General features: G+C 34.7%; 1 protein-coding gene and 1 long non-coding RNA gene across 2 annotated transcripts; both read left to right on the top strand.

The window, feature by feature from the left end:
* Positions 1–230: 230 nt before the first annotated feature.
* On the top strand, positions 231–6,812 carry LOC138327977 (galactose-3-O-sulfotransferase 2-like). Its single transcript, XM_069274513.1, has 3 exons — positions 231–925; positions 4,107–4,178; positions 5,188–6,812. The coding sequence occupies exons 2-3, from the start codon at positions 4,129–4,131 to the stop codon at positions 6,455–6,457; spliced, it is 1,320 nt and encodes a 439-aa protein (XP_069130614.1). The 5' UTR covers positions 231–925; positions 4,107–4,128; the 3' UTR covers positions 6,458–6,812.
* A 15,145-nt stretch (positions 6,813–21,957) lies between these two features.
* Positions 21,958–24,264, top strand: LOC138327978 (uncharacterized). Its single transcript, XR_011209146.1, has 3 exons — positions 21,958–21,991; positions 22,701–22,829; positions 23,419–24,264. It is a non-coding gene; the product is annotated as an uncharacterized lncRNA (long non-coding RNA).
* Positions 24,265–25,598: the final 1,334 nt, after the last annotated feature.

The following is a 25,598-nucleotide window of genomic DNA, read 5'->3' on the forward strand; positions in this document are numbered from 1 at the left end:
GTTTTATTCCTTTAAGTCATTATTTTGCATCCTTCTATATACAGGAGTTTTGGGGACAATTTAACGTTTTATTTCTATGGTAATAAAGCTAATAACCTCTTTATCATACCAGGTAGTAAACACAGCACAGTCATATCTTTAACAATGTTTTGTCTGTATATTGAGTAGGAGATGATTTTTTACGTCACGTTGTGTGCGAGGAGTCAGTCTGCCAACGACGCGGCAGTCATTCATCAATTCGGACATGAATGACAATGGTCAGTTGTGTCTACGTCCGGCCGGAGGCAGTTATTGACCATCAACAATGGAACATGCTTGTTTACTTCTGCTGTAAACACGATTAGTGAGCTAAGTACTGTGCACCTGGATCATAAGCACTTATACACGCCCGACTCTCGTCAGACTCCCTTTGGTATTATCACAGAGTCTTAGATCAATAACATTCTTCTGAATCATCACCATCTTCAGGATTGTTCCTCAATTCCGCTATCCACGGGCAGATACGCCTCGTGATCCACGCCCCTCGTGTAACAGATTTGTATATGACAACATCACTGCCTTATACTGATGGGGAACCTCTATAGTTATCTATCGGGATAGTAGACCTGTTATCCTGTTGATGAGTCTTTAAAGGTCTCCCAGCTTGTACTTGATTAGGAAGTAATACGACTCTGTCATCAGACTCATCCCCATCATCTATCTAACATGGTGTAACGTACGCATCCTTGTGGGACCAACAGGGGCGAGGCGTTTGTTATTGATTCCGCGGAGGAAATAGTTAAAATCCAAATTCTACTTGCTGGCAAGCATTGATGAGAGCGCTGAGCAATCGTACGAGAGGACTAGATATCGTCAGTGTGATCATTGGTACACAAGGCTCCGGACCACACTTTATACATGTGTGTGTAATACCTTGGGCTGTTGGGTAAGTTGTCAACATATCATATTTCATAATTGGACAACTTTTTAGCACCGAATGATTACTTTTTATACCATCTATATATTGCATTGTCTGTTATATCAATTTATCAACGAATTTTCATTTTAACAATTTCACTTTTCTAAAGCTATGCAACATAGGCAAGCATAGAATAACTTGAGTCCATAGTGGATAAAACATTTCGTATTGAACATGATTAAAAGACAGTCCTTCGTTTAACATCTGTAGGACATGTAACATGGTGCTTTGTCATTTGAATATCCTTACCAAATGGTGCTGTAAACAAAAAGTATCGGCTCTTGCGTTTCATTTTGTGAAATAACTAATATTTTGGGCCAAGTTCGTGAATTCTGAGAGCTTTCAGTAAATCTAAGAGTTTAAATGTAGTATTTATGGAAATATTATACTTTTCAATTTTCAGGAAAAATACATATTCCCCATTCATAACTTCGGCACCTTAAAAACGATGCAAAAGAAAATATTGGTTTTCAGCTTAATATCAGTTGTATTGTTAAAAGTAGAAGATTACCTAAATTTATGTCACATAACTATGTATTAATGCTCGATTTAAGTTTGCTTTTTGGGAAAACAAATACGTACCTTTGAGGTCATTGTTAATAGTTTGTTGTTTATATCCTGCACTTGGTGTAATTATTATTAATACATCAGTTCAAAACTTATCTTATTTCATTATATTTTTTTTCATAATCTTACTTGACGGAACAGCTATTAATATGGCGGGAAAGAGTTGAGTTCTAGCAACTTCGGCGTGTTACCACGGACAAGAAATGTTCATTCAGAAATGAAAACAATTTCGGTATTAACTTCGGTATTTGGTATAGTTACTACATGCTACAACTAGTGGATTTCTAAAAGACACAAATTATAAACAAAAGAATGAAGCAATTTAGATACAGATATATATACATACAATTCTAACGCACGGCTTGGTTTATATTTGTATGAAAAATAACACCGGATGTAAGTCGTAATTATCGTATGATTGAGGATCAGTCAAGACTGTGAAAAGGAAGCTTTCAATTTCCGTTTTTCTTAACGAACATTAATAATATACATACAAATAAAGCCTGAAAAAGATGGAGGAGGACAAAAACGACAGTCTAATGGATGATAGTCACTTACACGGACAGAAAACGTATACATAACGAGCGTAATTAGTATATAGGGAAGTATTATGTTTCGTTTTGATTACCAGTCAGGACTCTATGGTCACTCCCCTGGACCTAATGTAGCTCATTAATGTAAGTCTATAGAGACATTATATACATACATAATAACAGTTATACGTACGGATGTTTACGAACAACACGTGCTGTGATTAGTGTAACAGATTTATATACAGCTGCTTAACCAACCAGAAGGGATGCGAATCGTGTTGAATTCGGATGATTTTGTATGATTATGTAATATTGAAATTTGTTAGAGTCTTTTTGAAAAGGTAGTATTTGGTATGATCTGTGTGTGTAAGAACTCATTGTTTCTGAAAACCAACCAGGAAGTATTATACCAAAAGGACTTATCGGAAGATACACTGTACCTTTCCAATATATCATGTTAAAAAGAATAAGAATATTTTTACAATGAGTAGTTAACAATAGGACATTCGTGTTTAACAAATCTACCATTGTGATGTGTATTAGTCGTTCTGTAGGTCAATGTGAAACTTGTAAACTTGATACATTATATGCAGCTGGTGACACAGTTAAAACATATGTGAACCGTATCAGCTACCATGTACTTCAATCGATTTTAACTTAATGACATGGATTAAAGTATATCTGCAATAGTGCATGTATATGTAATTTTAATGAAGAGATAACAGACAAATACTAGGAAGTTTGACTATCCAGCCTTCGGTACGGGTTTCGCCTTACCACGCCTTACACAACCTATGTTAATAAAAGGCAAAATTTCGTCATGGGGATCAGAATCGGGACACATTGACAAATACCTGGGATAAACGAGAATAGCTCAAATTGGTGGAGAATCCAATTTCAATATAGATACTGTATATATAAGCTCCAGGTTAATGCGAGCCGTGCAACATCCTCCAGGGGTTCCGATCACTTACGACCTCTACATACCCGGCTTATATCATAGTACAACTGGAGGTAAAAGAGCAGAAGAGGTAATTTAGTCCTTTGATGTGCATCAAAGGAGACGTAAAACGGTACACTGTGGTTGGTTGCGTCGCTCTCTCTGTAATCTTCAGAATTTTTTGCAGGCCTGTGATTGGTTCAGATTTTTTCCTCTAGGCTGCCTTCAGTTTTACTATGATATAGTCAAGGGGTGTTGAGATCGTAAGTGATCGGACCCCTGGAGTATTGAGGATTGTCGTGCAGGTACCCGTAACATTGTACACCGTAGTTAGAAATGGCGTTTTTATTAATTTGTCGGTTCTTTTTACTTCGAAACATCAAGGTATGACTGTTATAAGACAATAGCATTTATAAAATAAAAGTGAGAGAAGGGGTAAGCTTTCGACCTTCCATTGATATTGTGTTTTTGTGGTGTTTTATTTCTTGTCATTTTCTCCCAATATCATTATGGTTAACATTTCAGAAGTAACCTATCATCCCACAGTGATTTTGTAACCTACCATCACTTACTTAGTAATACGATAAAAATATCATCGACGTCAATCTTGACGATGCTAGGTCGTGTGGGGGAGACCATTCTCATCTCAATATCCAAATGTATTCATGCCAATAGTGAGCAATCCTCTACAAGATCATGACATTAAACATATGGTTTACAGCTCGGCTGATTCCACAGACGATATACACTGTCAATCTATATTAAAGTCGATTCTTCTCCCATCAATAACAATGGCCTAAGCACACCAACAGTGAACTATCGATTGCACGCTTTATATGGTCTAGAGACGATTCCCCTCTCATCATCTACGTCAACCACAATCTGTGTTCTTCCATTTATTTTGTAATATATTAACCATTGTTTATGATCCAGCTAGTCAGGCAATGTATTCTTCAATGAGACAAAAATGTTCCAGCTAGTCACCCAATGTATTCTACTATGAGGCAAAATGTTCCAGTTTTCCTTCGATGTATACGTATCAACAATATGTATCCAAAATAAGATGAAATATTGTTTTTACGTTCATTTTGCTATATTTATGTTCCAGCTAGTCGCCCAATGTATCCGCAATGAGACGAAACAAGATCCACACAATGTCCGTCACAAGGGCTATGTATTTGTAAGTATTTTATTTTATGAACGACCTTTTTGTTTAAAGTTTATTTCTTTAACTTGTATTCTATCCACAATAGTACATATCATAAAAGTATGAAGCGAAATTTTACAATAGATGTTGATATTCTTTAAAATAAACATTGAATAAAATATATCTAAGTTCATCGATATGGTCACTGAAAGTTTTATGTTGATAAAATCATGAGATAATAAGGATATTTGTGATATGTCGTTTTACTTTCAAATGACATGTTTTACCATAATTACCGATGGCCATTTGAAAGATTTGAAAATGATATTATTATTCTATACTCCAGTTTTAATTAGTCTATATTCGACCTATTTATAATTAAGGATAATGTCTTTATTTGACGTATATTTTATTGAACAATCCTATTGTTTATATCCTATTGTTATATCCTATGGTTATATCCCATTGTTTATTCTATTGTTTATATCCTATTGTTTATATCATATGGTTATATCCTATTGTCTATATCCTATTGTTTATATCCTATTGTCTATATCCTATTGTTTATATCCTATTGTTTATATCATATGGTTATATCCTATTGTTTATATCCTATTGTTTATATCCTATGGTTATATCCCATGGTTTATTCTATTGTTTATATCCTATTGTTTATATCATATGGTTATATCCTATTGTTTATATCCTATTGTTTATATCATATGGTTATATCCTATTGTTTATATCCTATTGTTTATATCATATGGTTATATCCTATTATTTATATCCTATGGTTATATCCCATGGTTTATTCTATTGTTTATATCCTATTGTTTATATCCCATTGTTTATATCCTATTGTTTATATCCTATTGTTTATTCTATTGTTTATATCCTATTGTTTATATCCTATTGTTTATATCCTATTGTTTATTCTATTATTTATATCCTATTGTTTATATCCTATTGTTTATTCTATTGTTTATAACCTATTGTTAATTCTATTGTTTATATCCTATTGTTTACCGTGTTGTTCCCACAGTCTGAGTGTCATGGTCTGTACCAGTCTATTTTTGTACCTTGGAATTTCTATGGAAGCCTTCACTCAGCGCCATCTTGTCCGAACCATTTTTATCAACGGGTCTTCCAACCAGTTATTTCGTCGGTTTCATCCCCGTCTCACAGTCACTGATGGAATTCATGACAGTGTTCTGTTACCCTTGACAACCGTGTCGCCTTCTCTATATAAAAACGTGTCTACTGATGTCTCAACGAGATCTTCAATGGCAAAGCACACTAATGTAGTGTTTCTGAAGGTTCACAAAGCCGGAAGTACAACGATGATGAATATATTCTTACGCTTCGGCGTTGCGAATAAACTGAATATAGTTCTTCCTAGCAAAGAGAATGGATTCGGATTTAATTACCTTGGGTATGGAAAGACAGTCGATAAAAACACCATTGTGCCTATTCCTGAAAACGAGACATACAACATATTGTGCAATCATGTGGTTTATAATCGCCAGGCGTTCCGCGAGATTATGCCTAACAACACCGTGTATGTCGGAATTGTCCGGGAACCGGTGTCTCACTTCCTGTCAGCCTCGGTCTACTACCGTTTCATCCATTTAATACAAAAAACCTCCGGCTTATCTAACCAATCATCGCCGACTGAAGTGATACACGAATATTTCACTCACCAAGACAGATATAGAAAAATTAGGACTTTTTTTGTGAGAAACAGAATGTCTTATGATTTCGGTCTTCCTCAATCGCGATTTGACGATAGCTACTTTGTAGAACAATTCATCAGTGATTTAGCTATTGACTTTAAGCTAGTGATGGTCATGGAGTACTTCTCCGAGTCTCTCGTCCTCCTAAAACGGTACTTAGGTTGGGACCTGGAAGATATTCTGTATGTTCCTCTTAACATAAATACACATAGATCCAAACAATCACAAACTCTGTTTCCGGAAGATATTAGCAAACTCAAACAGTGGAATAACGCCGACTTTAACCTTTATGAGTTCTTCAAAAGACGATTTTTAGCTCAGGTAGAAGCAGAAGGGCCTTTATTTCACAAAGAAGTTCAGCATTTCAAAAAAGTTCAACTCTACGCCAAAAAATTTTGCTCTAATATCCGACCAGGAAATCGATTAACAGTACATGCTTCTGAATGGAATGACGAGTTTTTACTTGGGGCAAATCATTGTAAAATTATGACAATGTCCGAAATACCGCTACTGAAAATACTGATTCACCATGCCAAGCTTAAATACAAAGGCAGACGAGAGAAGAAACAAATCAGTTAATAAAACGTCTACAGAAGAGGCAACGGGACTCAGAAATAACAAAGAAGGACAACCTCCTATTTGTGACAGACATTGGACATACACAGACGGATTTCACAGAATCAGCACAGTCTACATTATTATAAAGTTGGTACACAACTTTTAAAACTAGTACAGACGGTGAAGTTAAATGTCAATCGTTCACAAGCATGAACACAAACATACAAAATAAACAACATGAATTGTCATACGAGTGTCAAAATAATAAAATTTGATAATCACATGACAAATATGCTGAGGCTCACATATCAAACTGTCAAACTCTGTGACGTCAGTGACCCTACAACCAATGCTGACATTAAATAAGGATTTTAAATAGATTTTCTTTGTTATTTATAACAACAAGGGTATTTAACTTATATCTTTTTTTATTATTGTTATACCCATAAAATAGAATGTTATATAATGAATAAAGTAAGATACACTCACAGATGCTACATTGCTTACAAATAGCATTTTTTTGCTATCAAAAACAGGAGCAGACGAATTGGTATTTTTCATCAGTTACAAAAGTTACTTACTTTACACCGTTACCGCCATAGAAAATTAGAGCTTCTAAATTTTCTTCGAGGCAAAAATATAGAAAAAAATAATTAATTGCATCCCTACATGGAATGTTGCGCATGCACCAAAAACAAAACAACTTATTTCATATTATTTTTTTGTGTTAATTAGACATTTATATACAAAATTAAACACCAATTATAGTGAAATTGATGAGTATCGTTTATGCTCTATCGGCGATGGAGCATCTTTAAATCCCGAATAATTTATATCTTCCACTGGACCACTCTGATTATTAAAATCATATACATTATTTGTATACTACAGAATTATCTTCTGCCCTTGCGGGTAGGTATTGATTGTGACGTTATGTGTTTGCGAGTGTAACGCCATACTTTTCGGTGTGAAATGCGCTCACAAAATAATACCTACCTGCAGGGTAGCTAATTCTGTAATAGGCAAAGGCGGCTATGTCACAGAGACAAGGTTAACCAAGAGCAACGTGGGGATCAGATTGGCTAATGGAACACAGTATCAAATCGTGTCGTTGAAATGCAAAATTGAGATTTTTTTATTCAATGCTATCGAAGTTGAACGTTTACATCTATTATTCGTTTTGCCAGTATAACTTATCCATATTCATACTAAGACGTTACTGAAGTAATCGTTCTAACTGTCAGATCATATGTATAGGATCTAACATGAGTGTTCATGTCATATTAGATTTTATGAAACGAGTCAAAGAAGTGTTTATTTTTGCGAGCCTTTGCGGTGATATTTTTGCATATGTCACTAGTGTAATATGACCTGGAGCGAATTTCATTGGCTGGAAATTCATTGGAACGTCAGACAGAAACAATAAAATGACTTCAGGAAAAATGACGTGACGTCAGGATTACGAGGACGGCGGAACAAAATGGCGGCCTTTGCTGGATTTTCAGAATACATTTTGACTTGAAATTCTTTGTTATGTAGGTATTTGTGATAAAAATATCTTAAAGTGTTCATTTCATATGAGATTTTATGATACTCGTCTCGAAGTTTTAATTTTTGCTCGCCAAGGATCGCCAAAATAAAAACTGTTTAGACTCGTTTCATAAAATTTCATATGAAATGAACAGTCATGCAAGATCCTATATCTACCTCCTTTCTAGTGTGTGTATCTTACTCCTAATGAGTCGGGATAAAAGAGAAATACATTTACACTTGTATACTCATAGAAAATTATGATATTACACTCTTAGTTATATACGAAATTTAATTCATAAATCGATGAATCCATTTACTAAAATAGCAAAGATATGTACTAAGAATATTATGTCAAATCGTTTTCATTTATTATTTTTCAGAAATAAACGAACTCAAGCAAACCCAAGTAAAACACTTTATAAAATAGTTTTATTTCTAAATAGAGAGTCGCATTATGTTCTCCATGCGTCGTAGGTCTATAAGGGTCAAGATCTGCAACTAAATACACGTATACGGCGCTGAGTTTATCGTCGTGTTGGCTTGCTTTTGATATGATTGGCATATCAAAGTTTTACGTAGGCGGAATGAGGTATTAAACTTATTGGTATGTACACAACATCAGCGACCATTAATTCCCATACTCTCTAAAGCGAAAGTTTCCCCCAGGAGTTGCAGTGCGAAGCCATGTGATGAATATCACCATGGTGACGATTAGAAAAAAAATAAGTGAAACCTTAGTGATGTTTTGGAGTGTTTCTAGCGATTGCCCTTGATATGGTTAAATACGTGTTATATGGCCCAATAAACAGATTCTACGTTTGATCTGTGCTGCTGCCACTAGATTTCATTCACAGAGAAAACATTAACCGCGTGGATTAAATAGGATTTCTGTAAAACGAAGATCCATGTCCTCGTGAACGGTCACCATTGTGTCTCCAATAATGGCAGCATCTTCAATTGAAAGTCCCAGCTTACACTGAAATTGAATTAAGACCTGGTAATTGGTAATTCGAATATCAGAATTCGCCACAACAACTTTCAATTTGCCGTAGCTTCATAGAATTTTAGTTTCTAGTGTAAATTATACAGAGAATATCTTAATTGACTTAAAACGATTTTCATGACACACTCCAAGTTCAAGATAAAGAAGAGTAATGGTACAGTAGACAACAAAAGTGAGTATGGTGTTGACGATTTCCTGGAGTAAGCCGAGTTCTGAAATAGACAATTAGTCAGGCCAGTAACAAATCATCGAGTTCAAGGAATTCCCGATATACAATTAAACACATAAACAATAATTAAGATATACCTCGTGTTGTACACCCTAGACTATCAACATTTTACCAGAGGGAAATTAAACCGTGCCTGATTAGATTATCCAGGATCTGCCGCCATAGCCTCGCGATTGAACGATCTATAATAGTCGTTTTAGAACTTATGTCTGTATTTGTTTGTGTGTTATGGTGAACACTTTAATCAGTAGCTATGGTATCATGGGAAATTTATAAAAGTAAAAAAAAATTATTACAAAAAAATGATTATATTAAACTTACTGGATTCTATATTCATGTACATATCTGTAAGTTAATATTGATATTCATGTTGTCGACATGTTTTGGTTGCGAATAGTCTTCCTATTTTTTTTTAAAGTGGTGAATTCCTGTGGACTGGAATTCCTACCTGACAGAACATTGACCTAAATTATATTAATTATATCAGTCACACAAAAATACCAAAAGCTATAAATGAGCAATGTTGAATATTTACTCAACGGTTTTTCATACTAACTTTCCAATGGTTTATTTTAACAGGTTAATGGTAAACCAATAAGCATGCATTGACCTTGAAGCATAGGCCCATATATGCATATGTACCTAGCTCGTTCTTTTCTTTTTCTTTTTAAATGACAAGTTGTAATTTCATAACATATGAGAAAGGTAAAGCACTCGCTCAAAGCTGAAATGTGATGTTGTTTTGCGTGTGTGTGTGAAGTGATCTAGCAGCGATTATAATGGGAAGATTTACTCAAGGTTGGTCTTAAAATGAACAGAAACAACAAATGTTTAAAATAAGCTCTGTTGCCAGATTATCAGTGCCAGTAGGTGTAAATAGTCGCGAAACTTAAAATATCTCGCGATTTCGTTTAGTCGGACAACGTATTGAGGTCACCACTCATACGGATATGGTAAAACACTGCATTCCCAAAATAATACTATGTTCACAAATAGGTATAAAACAATTAATTTACAAAGTTTATCATCACACAAATGACCCGTCCAGCCATGTCATACATATCGTAAGATACATGTGTAATATAATATATTATGACGTCACATGTTGTTTTGACATCATAATATATTATACAAATATAGCATTTTGATGAGGTCGATATAACCATGTATTGACCGAAATCAAAATGCTATAATTGTTTTATTATTTTTCTGGAATTTTTATATTTTGAAATGAGTGTGTAACTAAACGAGCATCGCATTGTAAATTCTGCTTCGTGATGACAGTTACAATCCTATGATTTTGTAACAAGTATAATTCAAAAACAACATATGAAAACCGTATCAGTTGATGCACTTCAAGCTTTTGTTACATGAACCCGGTGCATGCGTGTTTGTAAATTGCATACATGTACATGTACTCCATTATACCTGTAGCTCCATGTCGGACACAGTCAATTGAATGTATCGTTTGTTCTCCGTTGAAATAATATACTTGGACTCAATCATATATTAACAGATTCAGATTGACATTAAGATAATTTATCTTTCCATTGAGTGCTTGATGAACAAAATTGGCCAAGTATTGACGAAGTTATGGCTTGATGAATCGGGAAATTTACGAAAAATATGCTAGATAGACATTTCCCTGTCCGGTCGAAATGTCGTCTCGGCTCTAATGGGTACCTCAAAAAGCAAGCCAAAATCACAAAATTTACGCTTGTGGCGCTAAACACTACCCATAACTGTGTTCATCTACAATCTCCTTTGGAGGTGTCATGGCCCGTACTTTGTTGAAACTCCATTTAAACATCGTGTAGCTCACTTACTTTAACCGTCACCGCCATGTTCATTTGTTCTTCGGAACGCTTCTCGAGTTTACCGACAAGCACAACATATATATAACATAATTTGCATAATGTAGTCACGATATGTAAAGTCGAGAAGCGTTCCGAGAGAAAAATGAACATGGCGGTGACGGTAAAGTAAGTGAGCTACACGATGTTTAAATGGAGTTTCTACAGAGTACGGGTCATGACACCTCCAAAGGAGATTGTGGATGAACACATTTCAGTGCAATATACTTTTTCTATAAACTACTTCCGGAAAAATCGCGCAGTATAGTTTTTTATCGGTGATCACGTGGCGTGTTTTTGACCAATGAGAAGTGACAAAAAATCCAGAAAAATAATAATATATGATATCGCATGATTGTTTCAGTAGACGGAAACGTCATATCCGAGTCGGATTTCTACTGTTTAATATAAAGACGAAATGTTAAGTTTTGCTTATATTTCTATCAACAAAAGGTATGTGATAAATATAATCTTACACTCGTGACTATGTGATATGAAATTATCAAACTCGTTAAAAGCTCGTGGTTTATCCAATTATTGAACTCGTTTGATAAATTTCATATCACATAGTCAATTATGTAAGATCCTCTATAAATCAGATGAAACAACGACTACTGTATGATGTGATGTAGTGAGACTACCAAATTGTCCCATTATCTGTGTGATTCCTGGGCTGGAGAATTACTAATAAGTGAAACTGACCACAAATTATTGCACTGTGATTAACTATGATAAAATTAATATATCATCCTTTTCATGTGTTGATAATATTAAATATCCCCAATTGCAGTACGTTAAATTTGGTTTTCGTTTATTGAAAAGTATCCGACACAAAAGCTGCTGTTAAGCCCAACTTATTTAAATAAAGTGGTTTTGGCAGTTATGCTTGTGAGCATCATTGAAACCTCTGGGATATAATTGTCAGCAGGCTAAACCAAGGGAACTCCTACTGGGCTGTACCCATTACTGAATTTCTATTAGGTAACATGCACGAGAAAGACCATTTATAATTAACAAAATTATTGTTCTTGTCAAACATAACGACTAAATTATTTGTTCTGTTATTACCCAGCAGTAATTACGTTTGAGAATGAGAAATTGTGCAGCAATATTTTCTTTTTCTTTTTCTAAACGTCATGCCAACCACCAAGGTAATTTAAGGTCAGATTTACGAGAAAGCCGGAATCCTCTGTGAAAAGCCATCAAACTATGGTCGGTAGATCAGTACTCTCACGTAGGACAATTCGAAACTACAGAAATGGAAATCTTAAGATTGGATGTAATGCTGCTCTGTTGGATAATGAACTAAACATGTTTGAAATATCCTATTGCCAAGACCAACATAGCTTCAAGTCGCAGGGATCACAATGATGCAATTGTAAGTTCAAACGTTATTTGAAAATAATATGTATCAGGACTTTTGTTTCTGAATACATATTTTTATAGACTGACGAATACCAACACCATGACGACAATTTCCTTCATCCGGTATGGCAATTATGGTGATTAAAATAACAATATACCTGTAATCAAAATTTCAACAAAATCCCGTAAAAAGTCAATTTTTGAAACCTATTGAGAAGCTGGAAGTGCCCTGGCGTTGAAAAATACCAATAATTGTTGCCATGATGAGAAGATAGAATGATGAAACATAAATAGTGTAGAAAAATTTCCAGATTAGACAAAGGCAATTAGTGATTAGTATCAGGTCATTGTCCTCTGTACGATTTCCTTGTGTAACTGCTAAGTGAACGTTTATGATGATCTGACCTTTTCTGCAGACTTTAAGAAAGCTTTGTTATCTTTTAAACACAAAACAGATGATTCAGTTGGTATACTATCACTACATGATATTCTACTATTACAGACAGATAAATACATGTACTAGATTTACTAAGATCTCTAATCGAAATCACGAAAAATATCACCATAGCAAAAAGCCTTGGTCGGTTTGAAGTTCGTGACTTTGAATGTGCGTTCCTTCGTTTGTACGGGCCGAAATAAAACTAGATGGAAATGATATGCATTTGAAGAAAATTTCAATTCTATTCCATTGACAACTTTATAGCGTCGTTCTACATATATACTGTTATCGTAACGAGACAGACTAGTATCAATGAAGCAATCCTATCCCTAAGCCTTTTATATGACGCAGTTTCCCACATAAACACACGCCGTCCTTAACTGACCCTTGCTGTTGACAAGACGTTCGACATGATAGAGTGATCCCAGCCGCAATACACCTCTCGGGTAGACAGAACTTCTCTGAGCATCAGACTAGTAATCCAGGTTCCGAGTTCGATCCCCAACGGAGGAAGTGATAACATTTATATTAAATCATGCACTTACAATTCAATCAAACATATGTATTTGAGGTAGTGTTTAATTATATTTTATAGAGAACTATATAGCGTCTTTCTTCGTGAATTCTGTGATCGTAACGAGCATTCCTAATTTTTGGGTCATCAAATGTGTTTATAACGAGACAGACTAGTATTAAGTATTGATGAAGCAATCCTATCTTTAAGCCTTCCCTATGACGCAGTTTCACCACGCTAACACATGCCGTTCCTAAACGACCCTTGCTGTTGACAAGACGTTCGGTCAGAAAGACATTTTTAGAGTATTCCTAGTTCGATTCCAGGCAGAGGCAGTGATTAATTGTATCCTGCACTTTATTAGAATGTGACTAATTTCCGTATAACCATATGATACCTGATAATGTTTGTGCGGGACTATTGTTTCTAATGGTAATGGAATGACGTCAAAAGATGATATACCGCGCTAACATCATTTCAGCGGGATGATTCAAAGAGAACTCTGTTCTGATACTAGTTCCGTACAAACGTCATCGGGCATCGCGTGGTACGTGAATCAGTCCCATTGAATCATCTAAAGTCTTCTCCCTACCTAAAGATGACATAATCATATATACAGATACCGAGTAAATTTATTCTAAGAAAACAGGACGGCCCAACAGTCATTCAGTATTTGGAAACATTCAGACTTCCGACTAGCGATCCACAGATTGAGACCTATTGGTAGAAAAACAAATACCTTAATATTTACTGTGTGATTGCAGCCCCGTCATAAGGAGATGTGTATCGTTATAGTGGTAGCCTGGTATCCAGGCATTGAGGACCATCGTCGACGGAACGGTGTCCTCGTACCAACGGACAAGGCTTCAACAAATTACAGTGATCGGCTGGAACGTAAACACGTCTACCGGGAATTTGAAGTTAAGTAGAAATCAATTTAGCCAATGGTTGAGAGTATTATCCACTGATGGTGGTTTCATCATGCTAACTAACAATTGTCACGTAGGCCTACGGACACTCAGGTGCACAAAAGATCCAATTTAGAAATTAAATTTTAGAATTTTAGATGACACTGAACAGTGACTTTCAACATATAATAAAAGGTATATATACATCCTCGATATTCCTGGAATTACTATCACTATTGTGATATATCCTCCCTGAAATAGGTCATTGTAAAACTGTAGGCATTTCAGGAGAACAAAACTGACTAACTACAGGCCTATGTACAAAGACTCCGTTTGAATGTTACAGAGAGCAACGCCCAAACTTCAAATCCATGCAGTTTTGATGGACACCAAAGAACCAAACTATCTACTTCATTTGTTGTCGCACAATGATCCTTCAGTTTTACTATAATGACATAACCCAGCGGTGGATATAACGACAGTGATAGTAAGATAGGTATATAGCTCGAGGACAACTTGACGTGTCGGAAGGGGATCATACTAGGCCATGGGCTAGGAGGGTCCCATATGCACCCCCCCCAAACCTCCGAACCAATATTTTTCTGAACCCTTATGACCCACTGATCACAAATCAAAATGTTAACATTGCATAAGTTGGGATGAACTTCCGGTTATGACGTCATCAAGATGGCCGCCATCTCGAATTTGACTAAAAATTAAAAAATAGTCATAACATTGACATTTTTCAACCGAAGTAGACAAATGAGGTATCAAAATGACCACAATAGAACAATAAATACATATCAGGACCAAAAAATCCCAGATATGTAGTGATTTCTACGCAGGAAATGAAAAAATCTGATTTTAAGCTCAAAAATGGAGATTTTTCAGCATTTTTTTTTCATATTTAGCTTGACGCAGCAAAAATGTTTCCCAACAGCAAACTATTATTTCTAATAAGTTTTTTGACCACTTATCAATCAGTTTAAGCAACAAAAATAACAAAAACCAATGATAACATCATATAAATTCCGGTTATGACGTCATCAAAATGGCCACCATCTCGAATTTCACTGAAAAATGCAAAATAGTTATAACACTGATATTTTTCAACTGAAGTAGACAAATGAGGTATCAAAATGACCACAATAGAACAACAAATACATATCAGGGCTTAATAATCAATATATGTAGTGATTTGTACGTAAGAAATGAAAAAAAAAATGAGAATTTAAGCTCAAAAATGGTGATTTTTCAGCAAATTTTTTATACTTGGCTTGACGCAGCAAAAATGTTTCCCAAATTATTACTCGTAATCAGTTATTTAAACTCCTATCAATCAGTAAAAACAACAACAACAACAACAACAATATACAGAAATGCAAAAAAAGAATTATTGTTATACCCTCAATTGTGTAGATTAGCAGCGCTTCAAAAATAATTATTATAGCACAACGCCTAATGATAGCGTAACAAATGTAACCTAAGCTAAGCTTGTGTTTCCGTTAATATCATTAACAGTTTCCAAAGCGTTTGTGTCGTTGAAAATGAGCAGATTCATTGTTTATTTTCTATGCATAGCATAAGCAAAATATAGGATGGTTACTACAGTGTCACATATGTCTTTCACTGGTTCTCAATGATAACCATTATCATTGTGCGTGCTTTCTCGCCTCACTGCACTATCCACTGAAGAGACTCGGCATATCTGGTAGCTGGCACATGCAGTCCGAATCAGAGTAATCGAGATATCGGTATCCAATTCGTTGAAAGTCAGAGCATCGTCTTCGATGTCGATGAGCTGATGTGACACTACATTGCCAGTGTTGTTCTAGCCTGTCTTTTATGACCCATCCAAGGCAAGAGTTCATATCAGGAACAACAGGTTCAGGGATGTGGGATCTCTTTCAGATTCTAACATATCGTACATATATGCTGTTTCAGACTTCTCCGGCATAATGGGAATCACACCAGATCCACATTCATTAGTTCTCCTTAGCGCATAGCTCCATAATTCGTATGAAGTACCATTCATCAATCGTGTGGACCCTCGTGCAACCATAAATGGCACAGGTGATATCATCGAGGTCATTAATGAGGCCATAAATGTTAAATGCTTTTCATTGGTCTGACTTTTCCCACTCCCTTGAAGGTGCTGGTTGTGTCACATCTGGTGTATGCGTAAAGAGAACATTGAAGACTCTCAGGTAAAAAGTTCTCTACAGTGCTTTCCAGACTTGGCAAAGAGTTAAACTTCACTGCAGACCTCATCTATGACCTCAAAGAATCCACCTGTGCCACCTATGGTTACTGAGGTTCACAAGAATGAGGAATTGTGCTTCATACGAATTAAGGAGAACCAACCCAATCCTCCGCAGAATGTGGATCTGGTGTCTTTTCCATAATGCCGGGGAAGTCTGGAACATCATATACGATATGTGAATCTAGGTGAAACTAGGTAGGAAAGAGGAAGAGCTTCAACATCCCTGAATCCGATGTTTCTGATGTTATATCATGGACGGTTGACAAGTTAGAACCACGATGGTAACCCGATAATGTAATGTCACATCAGGTCATCGAGGACGAAGAAGACGACACTCAGGCGAGAAAGCACGCACAACGAAAATGATTATCATTAAGAACTAGTGAAAGAAATATGTGACACTGTAGTAACCATCTTATATTTCCTAACGTTATACACAGAAAGTAAATAATGGATGTGCTCATTCTAAAAGACACAACACGTTTCGAAAAGTGTCATTGTATTTGCGGAATTTTAATTTGATACCCTATAGCTATTAGTTGGCGGTTTACTGTAATAATTCAGTTTGAGAGGCTACTAGTCTCCAATATTTCGAACATGAAAATGAATTATTTTGAAGTCCTACTTAGATATTCAGCCAACTTTAAATTCAAATTTGTTAAGATATAAATCGTCAATAGCCAATGTTATATTCAGGAAATTCCGAGACACCAGGAAACTGTAGTGTCAGTGGTTTGGAAAAAAATAACAATCATATGCCGCATCCGGTGATGTTTTGTATACCAAATGATGGTATAACAACAATTCTCTTTTGCATTTCTATATATTTTTGTTGTTGTTGTTGTTGTTGTTTTAACTGATTGATAACAGGTCAAATAACTGATTACGAATGATAATTTGTTGTTGGGAAACAATATTGCAGCGTCAAGCCAAATATGAAAAAAAATTGCTGAAAAATTACCATTTTTGAGCTTTAAATCGTATTTTTTCATTTCCTGCATTCAAATTACTACATATATTGGATTATTTGGTCCTGACATGAATTTGTTGTTCTATTGTGGTCATTTTGATACCTCATTTGTCTACTTCTGTCGAAAAATGTCAATGTTATGACTATTTTTCATTTTTCAGTGAATTTCGAGATGGTGGCCATTTTGATGACGTCACAACCGGATTTTATACGATGTTAACATTGGTTTTTGTTGTTTTCGTTGCTTAAACTGATAGATAAGTGGTCAAAAAACTTATTAGAAATAATAGTTTGCTGTTGGGAAACATTTTTGCTGCGTCAAGCTAAATATGAAAATTTTGCTGAAAAATCTCCATTTTTGAGCTTAAAATCAAATTTTTTCATTTCCTGCGTAAAAATCACTATATATATTGGATTTTTTGGTACTGATATGTATTTGTTGATCAATTGTGGTCATTTTGATACCTCATTTGTCTACTTCTGTCGAAAAATGTCAATGTTATGACTATTTTTCATTTTTCAGTGAATTTCGAGATGGTGGCCATTTTGATGACGTCACAACCGGATTTTATACGATGTTAACATTGGTTTTTGTTGTTTTCGTTGCTTTAACTGATAGATAAGTGGTCAAAAAACTTATTAGAAATAATAGTTTGCTGTTGGGAAACATTTTTGCTGCGTCAAGCTAAATATGAAAATTTTGCTGAAAAATCTCCATTTTTGAGCTTAAAATCAGATTTTTTCATTTCCTGCGTAAAAATCACTATATATATTGGATTTTTTGGTACTGATATGTATTTGTTGATCAATTGTGGTCATTTTGATACCTCATTTGTCTACTTCGGTTGAAAAATGTCAATGTTATGACTATTTTTCAATTTTTAGTCAAATTCGAGATGACGGCCATCTTGATGACGTCATAACCGGAAGTTCATCCCAACTTATGCAATGTTAACATTTTGATTTGTGATCAGTGGGTCATAAGGGTTCAGAAAAATATTGGTTCGGAGGTTTTGGGGGGGGGGGGGGGGGGTGCATGTGTGACCCTCCTAGCCCATGGCCTATACCGAGTTAGAAGTTATGTCCAGTACATTAATATAACAGACATTCGCTATGGCTAGCTATTAGCTGTGTGTCGTTACTTTGTGAAGGTAAAGGGTGATATTTCACATCGACTTGGAAATGACATCTGCACAACATTTCCTCGTCTTAAAGGATAATTGTTTAAAAAAAAGAAAAATAAAGAAGAGTATGAATAATTGGAATGGATTACGATTTAGTCAAGGAAACAGACATCATATTTACTAAAGTTGTAGGCACATTAAGACATAATAAATCAGCAGAAAGGGTACAATTTCAAGTACAATTTGATGTACAATGTAGATAAACCAAACAAATTGATACGATATTATCTCAAAACACACAATAAAGCAGGTGATCTCGGTTTCGTTACCAAAATATAAAAAACATGAACATTACACAATTTCTATATCAGCACTAGCGATCTAGAAAATGGTCATTTTTAGTATATTTAAGTAGCTTTTAAAAGTTTACTTTAGCTTTCTGGTTTAATAAATATTGGGCAAGATAGTAATTCCAGCCATGAAGACTGAATTAATTATTGAATTTTCAAGACTGTCTATCCTTAATAAGACACGCCACATAAAACAAACACAGTCGCATGATATAGGATTTACACTAGAATATACAAGCAGACAAAGGAAACACATATAACAAAAAAAAATTAGCACAATAAATCTTTCGGCGAGCGGAGACTGATGGCGGAATCTTGTTAGGTGTACCAATGCTTTAATAAATATGACGAGACAGACAATTTTGATGGTTAGATATCAGTTTATAGTTTAGTTGGGTTATCTCATTTGAGTCCTTTGTTTATATAAACCATTACTATAAACCAATTTTCTGTCGCTCGCGATTTATTTTCGCGATTTTGCAATCAAAGTCACCCGCTTCATTTATAATGAAAAGCAATTGATAACAATTGGTTAATCCACGGAAGTTAGTATCTGTGCATTGATGTTGACATGGAGAACGCGATATTTAGTAGCCGCACAGGACAGTTGGTGTACAGTATGCATTCCATTCTTGTTTTACCTTGAAATGTCAGACTCTAAAACATTGATAATTTATAAACAAACATTGCTATTTAAAATTTGTTATTAATAAAAAAAAAAGTTTAAAATAATCGCGGAAACAAGGTAAGGTTAGGTGCTGTATTTTGAAAACATAGCATTGATTCTGTTCCCGATAAGTGGCTTAATTCCAGTTTTATGAATGAAGTAGTTGTCCTTGTTCTCGAGTGTGTTGGGTATGGAGACAGTGACCTTAACCCCGTGATTTTACTGGAGAAGGTTGCGTTGTGCTCTGAGATTAGAGACTTTGTAGACAGTGATTTTGCTTCCCATTATTTGTCTGTAGACAGTGATTTTGTACCAATGATTTGTTAATTTGTAGACAGTAATTTGTTCGTAGACGGTGATTTTGTTACCATGATTTGTCTGGGGACAGTGATTTTGTTACCATGATTTGTCTGGGGACAGTGATTTCGAACCCATGATTTGTTTGTAGACAGCGATTTTGTTTCCGATGATTTGTATAGAGACAGTGAGTTTTCCTACGATTTGTCTAGTGACAGTGATTTTATTCCCATGATTTGTCTGAAGAAAGTGATTTTGTTTCCCATGATTTGTTTGTAGACAGCGATTTTGTTTCCCATGATTTATGTGGAGACAATGATTTTTCCTACGATTTTGCTGGAGACAATGTCTGTTTTACTGCACGGGTTCGGTACTATTTTTGGTAGGCTGACATAAGCAGTGATAGCAATCCTCTTTCAACAGCTCTACGTAAAATCAATAGACACCGATTTAAACCTGAGTGCTTGCACTAACTTTGTCAAAATAGACATATAATTCCATTCCCTAGCACCAATTATTGCTGTTCCTTTGTATATAGCGTTACAAATGTATAAATGGTTCATGGATTCTCCATAGAACTTCTTGTTGACACATTTACTTTCTTGAAACTTCGGTAACCATGAGGAACGGCGTCCACGTGGATTACAGCTATTGTAGCGTTTTCATGAGGCTGAATAACAGAATAATGCGTCCCGTGACTCACTCCTAAATGTGTGTAGGGATTCTTACATGACCCCAGGAGTTTAAACTCATTTATATAATTTTATATTCATAAATCAATTAGCACACTCTTAGTCATTTTAGCTACCCAAACAATATTATCCAAACACACATACATCTTTCTGTCTGTACACGTCTAATCATTATAATTTTCTCTCGTCTCCTCTGAACAAGTTGTAAATATTGGAACAAGGTGTCTTCAACACGTATCTTTTAATGCTTATAAAGGATATCAATACTAGTACAACATGAACAGACACGACACACTGTCATAAATATGATACCATACCATCAAGTTCATGGAAAAGAAAACCTTTATAGATAAATGCTTAAACTTCACCCTAGCTATGTAATGTAAATTTCTTGCTCAATTGTAATATTGATTTATAATTATCACCTTTCACACCCAGCAACCATCATGAACATGAAAATTTCTAATAATTTACAGTTGCTTCTAAACATTGTAATACAAATATTATAAGCATGTTTCAAATTTTTGAAATATCGGATACAAATAAAGACAACTTCTGAATGAAGTCTAAAATGGCACTGAAATTAATGATATGATACGTTTATTGATTTATCTCGTTTTACTTTGATTGTACTTTTAGATTTGATAGGAAAACTACATTACTTGTCCAGTGCTGATCGCATTCTGACAACATATTGTGAGCCTTAGCCGGTGAGGACAAACACATAATTATGTAAGAGTTACCTCCCTTGCATCATTGACTACGGCCTTATTTTTCTGACGCAATAGTCCATTTTCCGTCATGACGGAATCGGACTCTCCGGTTTGGTTTTCACCTTTATAATCGCCAACACCAGACACAAAACACTTCCGGAATTACTTTGTTTACAAATGGCAGCGAGCAATGACTTAATATATTTAAGCTTTACATCAATGTACCTATCAGTTAGGGATCTCTACGTACAATTTTTAAAAAGTTGAGCTTATTGATTCAGAACTGTGTGAGGCAGTGAAATCACCCGATCTATTATAACATTAGATCTAGATTTTACATCTCGATCACCAACATTTATCTTGTATGATATTTTTGACTACCGTTTATACACAATCGTCTGATTACTGACAAAATGAGACTTGGAGCATATAGGAGTTGTGAGGTCTGCCGATTATTTGTTGAAAGCCGGCATGCTAAAAGTTTGATCTTCAACATATACTGGCAACATTTGTATAATGTTCCTGGCTAAGGCGATATCAGATCTTCATGAACTGGAAATATTGCCATTTATGGTTTTCCATAAAGAAATCCACGGGGAGAGGGTCATGTCAGCCAACTGCATTTTTATTGACAGGTTAGTAAAAATGTAGACCAAAATAAAAAAAATATTTCGATTATCTGATAAAAAACAATCATGTCGTTTTATAAACAGTAATAAAGTATATGTTTAAGAAATCATTTGCAAAGTCAAAAATATATGTTTATTAAATTATCAGCTTGGAAAAAAAGCTCCTCAAACATAATAATTTCCTCAGGATGACTTTTGAAACCAGGCTGGAGCCTCTATTGCAGAGCCCCTTTTGTTGTATAACTTTTCCCAGTTGGGAGGTGTGTGGTGGTAAAGTCATATGGAATTAGGTATTGATTGTGCAGACAACAATAGCAAAATAAATTTTTGGTATATATTTATTTTTTGTGTTAGTTAGATGTAATATAAATACACATTTAATCTTAATTTTTTGTCCAAATGATAATAATTATTTACGCTCTGTCGGCGATGAAGCATCTTTAGTAATCAAACTTCATTTTCACTAGATTTTTTTATATAGGTCATAGGTTGAAAGTACACATACAAATTTACAACAAGTATATAGCTGAAATGGATTAAATTACATTACTACTGTACTTACTAGTACTATAAATATATCTGTATTTTTCTTGGGTTTTTTTTCAATATAAGAAAATGCATTACAGATGCATTTGGAACTGAAAAAAAAAACATAAACCTGTAGAAAATGTATGCATAAGGTATGTGCTGAACTTATATTTATCATACTTTACAGGTATTCTAGCTGTATTGAATGATCTGATCATCATGGGGTGAGAAAGAATACTTTGGACACCTACGATCCATGTCTTGCCTGTGACAGAGAATCTTTGGACATAAAAACTTCACTGCGAAACTGAAACAGGTACAACGGCGGTATATGCAGGATTTTTTTTATGCTAATAAATGCTAAGAAACAAGTTGCTAATTTTTCAATATTTGTTTTACTAAGGTTTGGATTAATCAATCAAACCAAAAGATTTGGTAACCTTATATGAAATCTTTTCATTATCAATGGGGAGGAGGGGGGTTGGGTGCAGTGGTCAAGTGGTTTATGTCTCGACATACTACTACAAGCCCTCTACCTCTGGTTTGCAAGCTAGAATCCCATGTGGAGCAATTGGTAGGAACTGACCACTTATCAGTGGCTTTCCTCCACAAATAAACCTGACATGTCGTTACATGACCTTGGTTATTAATAGGGTGTCAAACTAATAAAAACCAACTGTGAAGGAATCACATGTTCAAATCTATAAATCTACTAACATGTTGTTTCATGGAAATTAAAGTGCTCTTATAGATAATTTATATATGTAATGTAAAACTAGCTATTCCTTACTGTATTGCAGTAAGTGTTGTTCCTACAAAAAATGTTTGTATGAAAATGTGTTAAGTAGTGAATGTACAGATCTAGAAGGACAGCCTAAAATCAAGTTATTTTATTCATATTTCAGCTGCATCCAGACACTCAGAAAATGGATATATTGTATGAGAATATGGATGAATCATTTGAACAGTCACAGAGGAATTAGACCACTTCATGTCTTGCCTATTCAATTGACAATCAGATTAAGAACATGAGTGATTTTAATTCAACCTTAGAACAATTGATAGAGAATCTTGGAAATTATGCACCAAAAATTGTTGAGGATATCGAGACAAGCCCCTGTGGGAAGTCTGGAAATTAAGTCTGGAAGATGATGCAATATGGCCGACTGACAGCTTTTAACTTCCACAAGATTTGTGAAGCAATAGATTGTCATCACTGTCCACAATCATTGCTGGAATCTATCATAGCAAAGTATGAACCAGGTGTCTCTGCATTTCAATGGGAAAGAAGGAAAAAAAGTACCTAGTTCTTCAGGACCTGTATATAAAATCATGTAGGTCTATTAAAAATAGTGCATATAGAGCAAAAAGGTCTATATCTGATGTGAACTTCCATATATATTGGTTACAGTGTATATGGGATTTCCTCATGTAAACAACACAAAAAGAAAGTGATTGAGATAAAATGTCCATACTCATTGAAACGTATGTAATCAAAAGAGGTTTCATTGCATAAAATCGCATTAATAAGTTAACAATAAATCAATTATTTCTGAGAAATCTGAATATTACCGTCATATGACCATGATATTTATAATACACCCAGACAGGGATATACTCATTGGATTTGATAGATCATTACCTTTTTTCAATAGCATTTATTTAAACATTTAGTGTATGCTGTTACAAATAAGCAATAAAGCACACACTTTTTATACAAATAAGTGAATAAAATGACAAATTTATGACAATTGAGTGATTTTTTATTTTTTCCATGAATTGCTTCTCAAGATTGCACAAGACGTATTGCACCGCAAATTCAATTAGTTTGGTCCAAAACTGGCTTTACTTTAAAGGGTACAGCTCCTTCAAAATGTGAAAGTATTGAGATGTCACATTGTCTTTTCAACATGTACTGGATTCTAGCTTGGGCAATTTGTCATGTCTAAGTAACAATAGCACTAGAAAGTTATTTATTCAATATAAATTGTAAATGGTACTATTTAAATGACAACCACTAGCTAGAATCACAGAAGGATAAGGATGTAGACTTGGCATTTTGCTTGATTCTTAAAATATATATACAGTAGTTTGACATGTTATAATATCTAGCACAAATGTATATTTTATCACATAACTAATCAACTGGCCTGTTTAGCAATGCCATTAATATCACAACACACCTGTAAATTAAAAATACTATTGAGACATCATAGGTACAAATAATGACGTCATGATCAAAATATGATGTCACACAAGTGTCTCTGTTGACAAAAATGTCAACTCCAAGCTTGATTCCACCACTCTTGAAATGGAAAGTTGATAAGTTCTATCTAGATTTCCATAACACAATTGTACTGATCTGATATAGAATTGAATAGAATCTTACACTCATGGCTTTGATAATATTAAATTTATTAATCTCCTTAAACGCTTTGATATGCCACTTTCCACAGTGTTCATAGACACTCAATCATGTCCAGAGAAGGGCATCAAAACTTATTCCGGGACTCAAAAACCTAACATACGAGGAACGCTTAGAAAGACTAAATCTTCCAACTTTACAACATCGGAGAACTAGAGAGGGACATTATAACTGTTTTTAAAATAGTTAAAAACATATATGATCATAGAGTCACTGAGAACTTTTTCCAAATGGACAGTACAGGCAAGAGAGGTCACTCTGAGAAAATTTTTAAGAAACGTTGCAATTTAGAATTAAGAAAGAATTTCTTCAGTAACAGAATAGTAGACATATGGAATAATTTGCCGCAACATATTATAGATGCAGATACTGTATACAACTTTGAAGTAATGTTAGATAAACACTGGAAAAATATTTGTTTTAAAATCTAATAGTCTATATTGTAGGATCATAGCCATTGATATACTGGAATTTATTTACTTATTTTATGAATGTATATTGTTGATATGGATATAGAGGCTTCCAGCCTGCATCCATCAATTGTCCTAATAAAAAATAATAAAAAAAATGTAAGCTGATTAAGATCCTCTATCTATCATACATAAAACATTGTTATATATGTTATTGAGATATCATAAGGTACTCTAAAAGAGATTAAAA

Source organism: Argopecten irradians, chromosome 7, assembly GCF_041381155.1.
Source record: "Argopecten irradians isolate NY chromosome 7, Ai_NY, whole genome shotgun sequence".
NCBI classification, from domain to species: domain Eukaryota; kingdom Metazoa; phylum Mollusca; class Bivalvia; order Pectinida; family Pectinidae; genus Argopecten; species Argopecten irradians.

What these genes read in the sequence shown, in the direction of transcription:
- LOC138327977 (XM_069274513.1), top strand. Translation starts at nt 4,129, where the DNA reads ATGAGACGAAACAAGATCCACACAATGTCCGTCACAAGGGCTATGTAT. An exon ending in GTCACAAGGGCTATGTATTT is followed by an intron (nt 4,179 to 5,187) that starts GTAAGTATTTTA and finishes TTGTTCCCACAG; the next exon opens with TCTGAGTGTCATGGTCTGTA.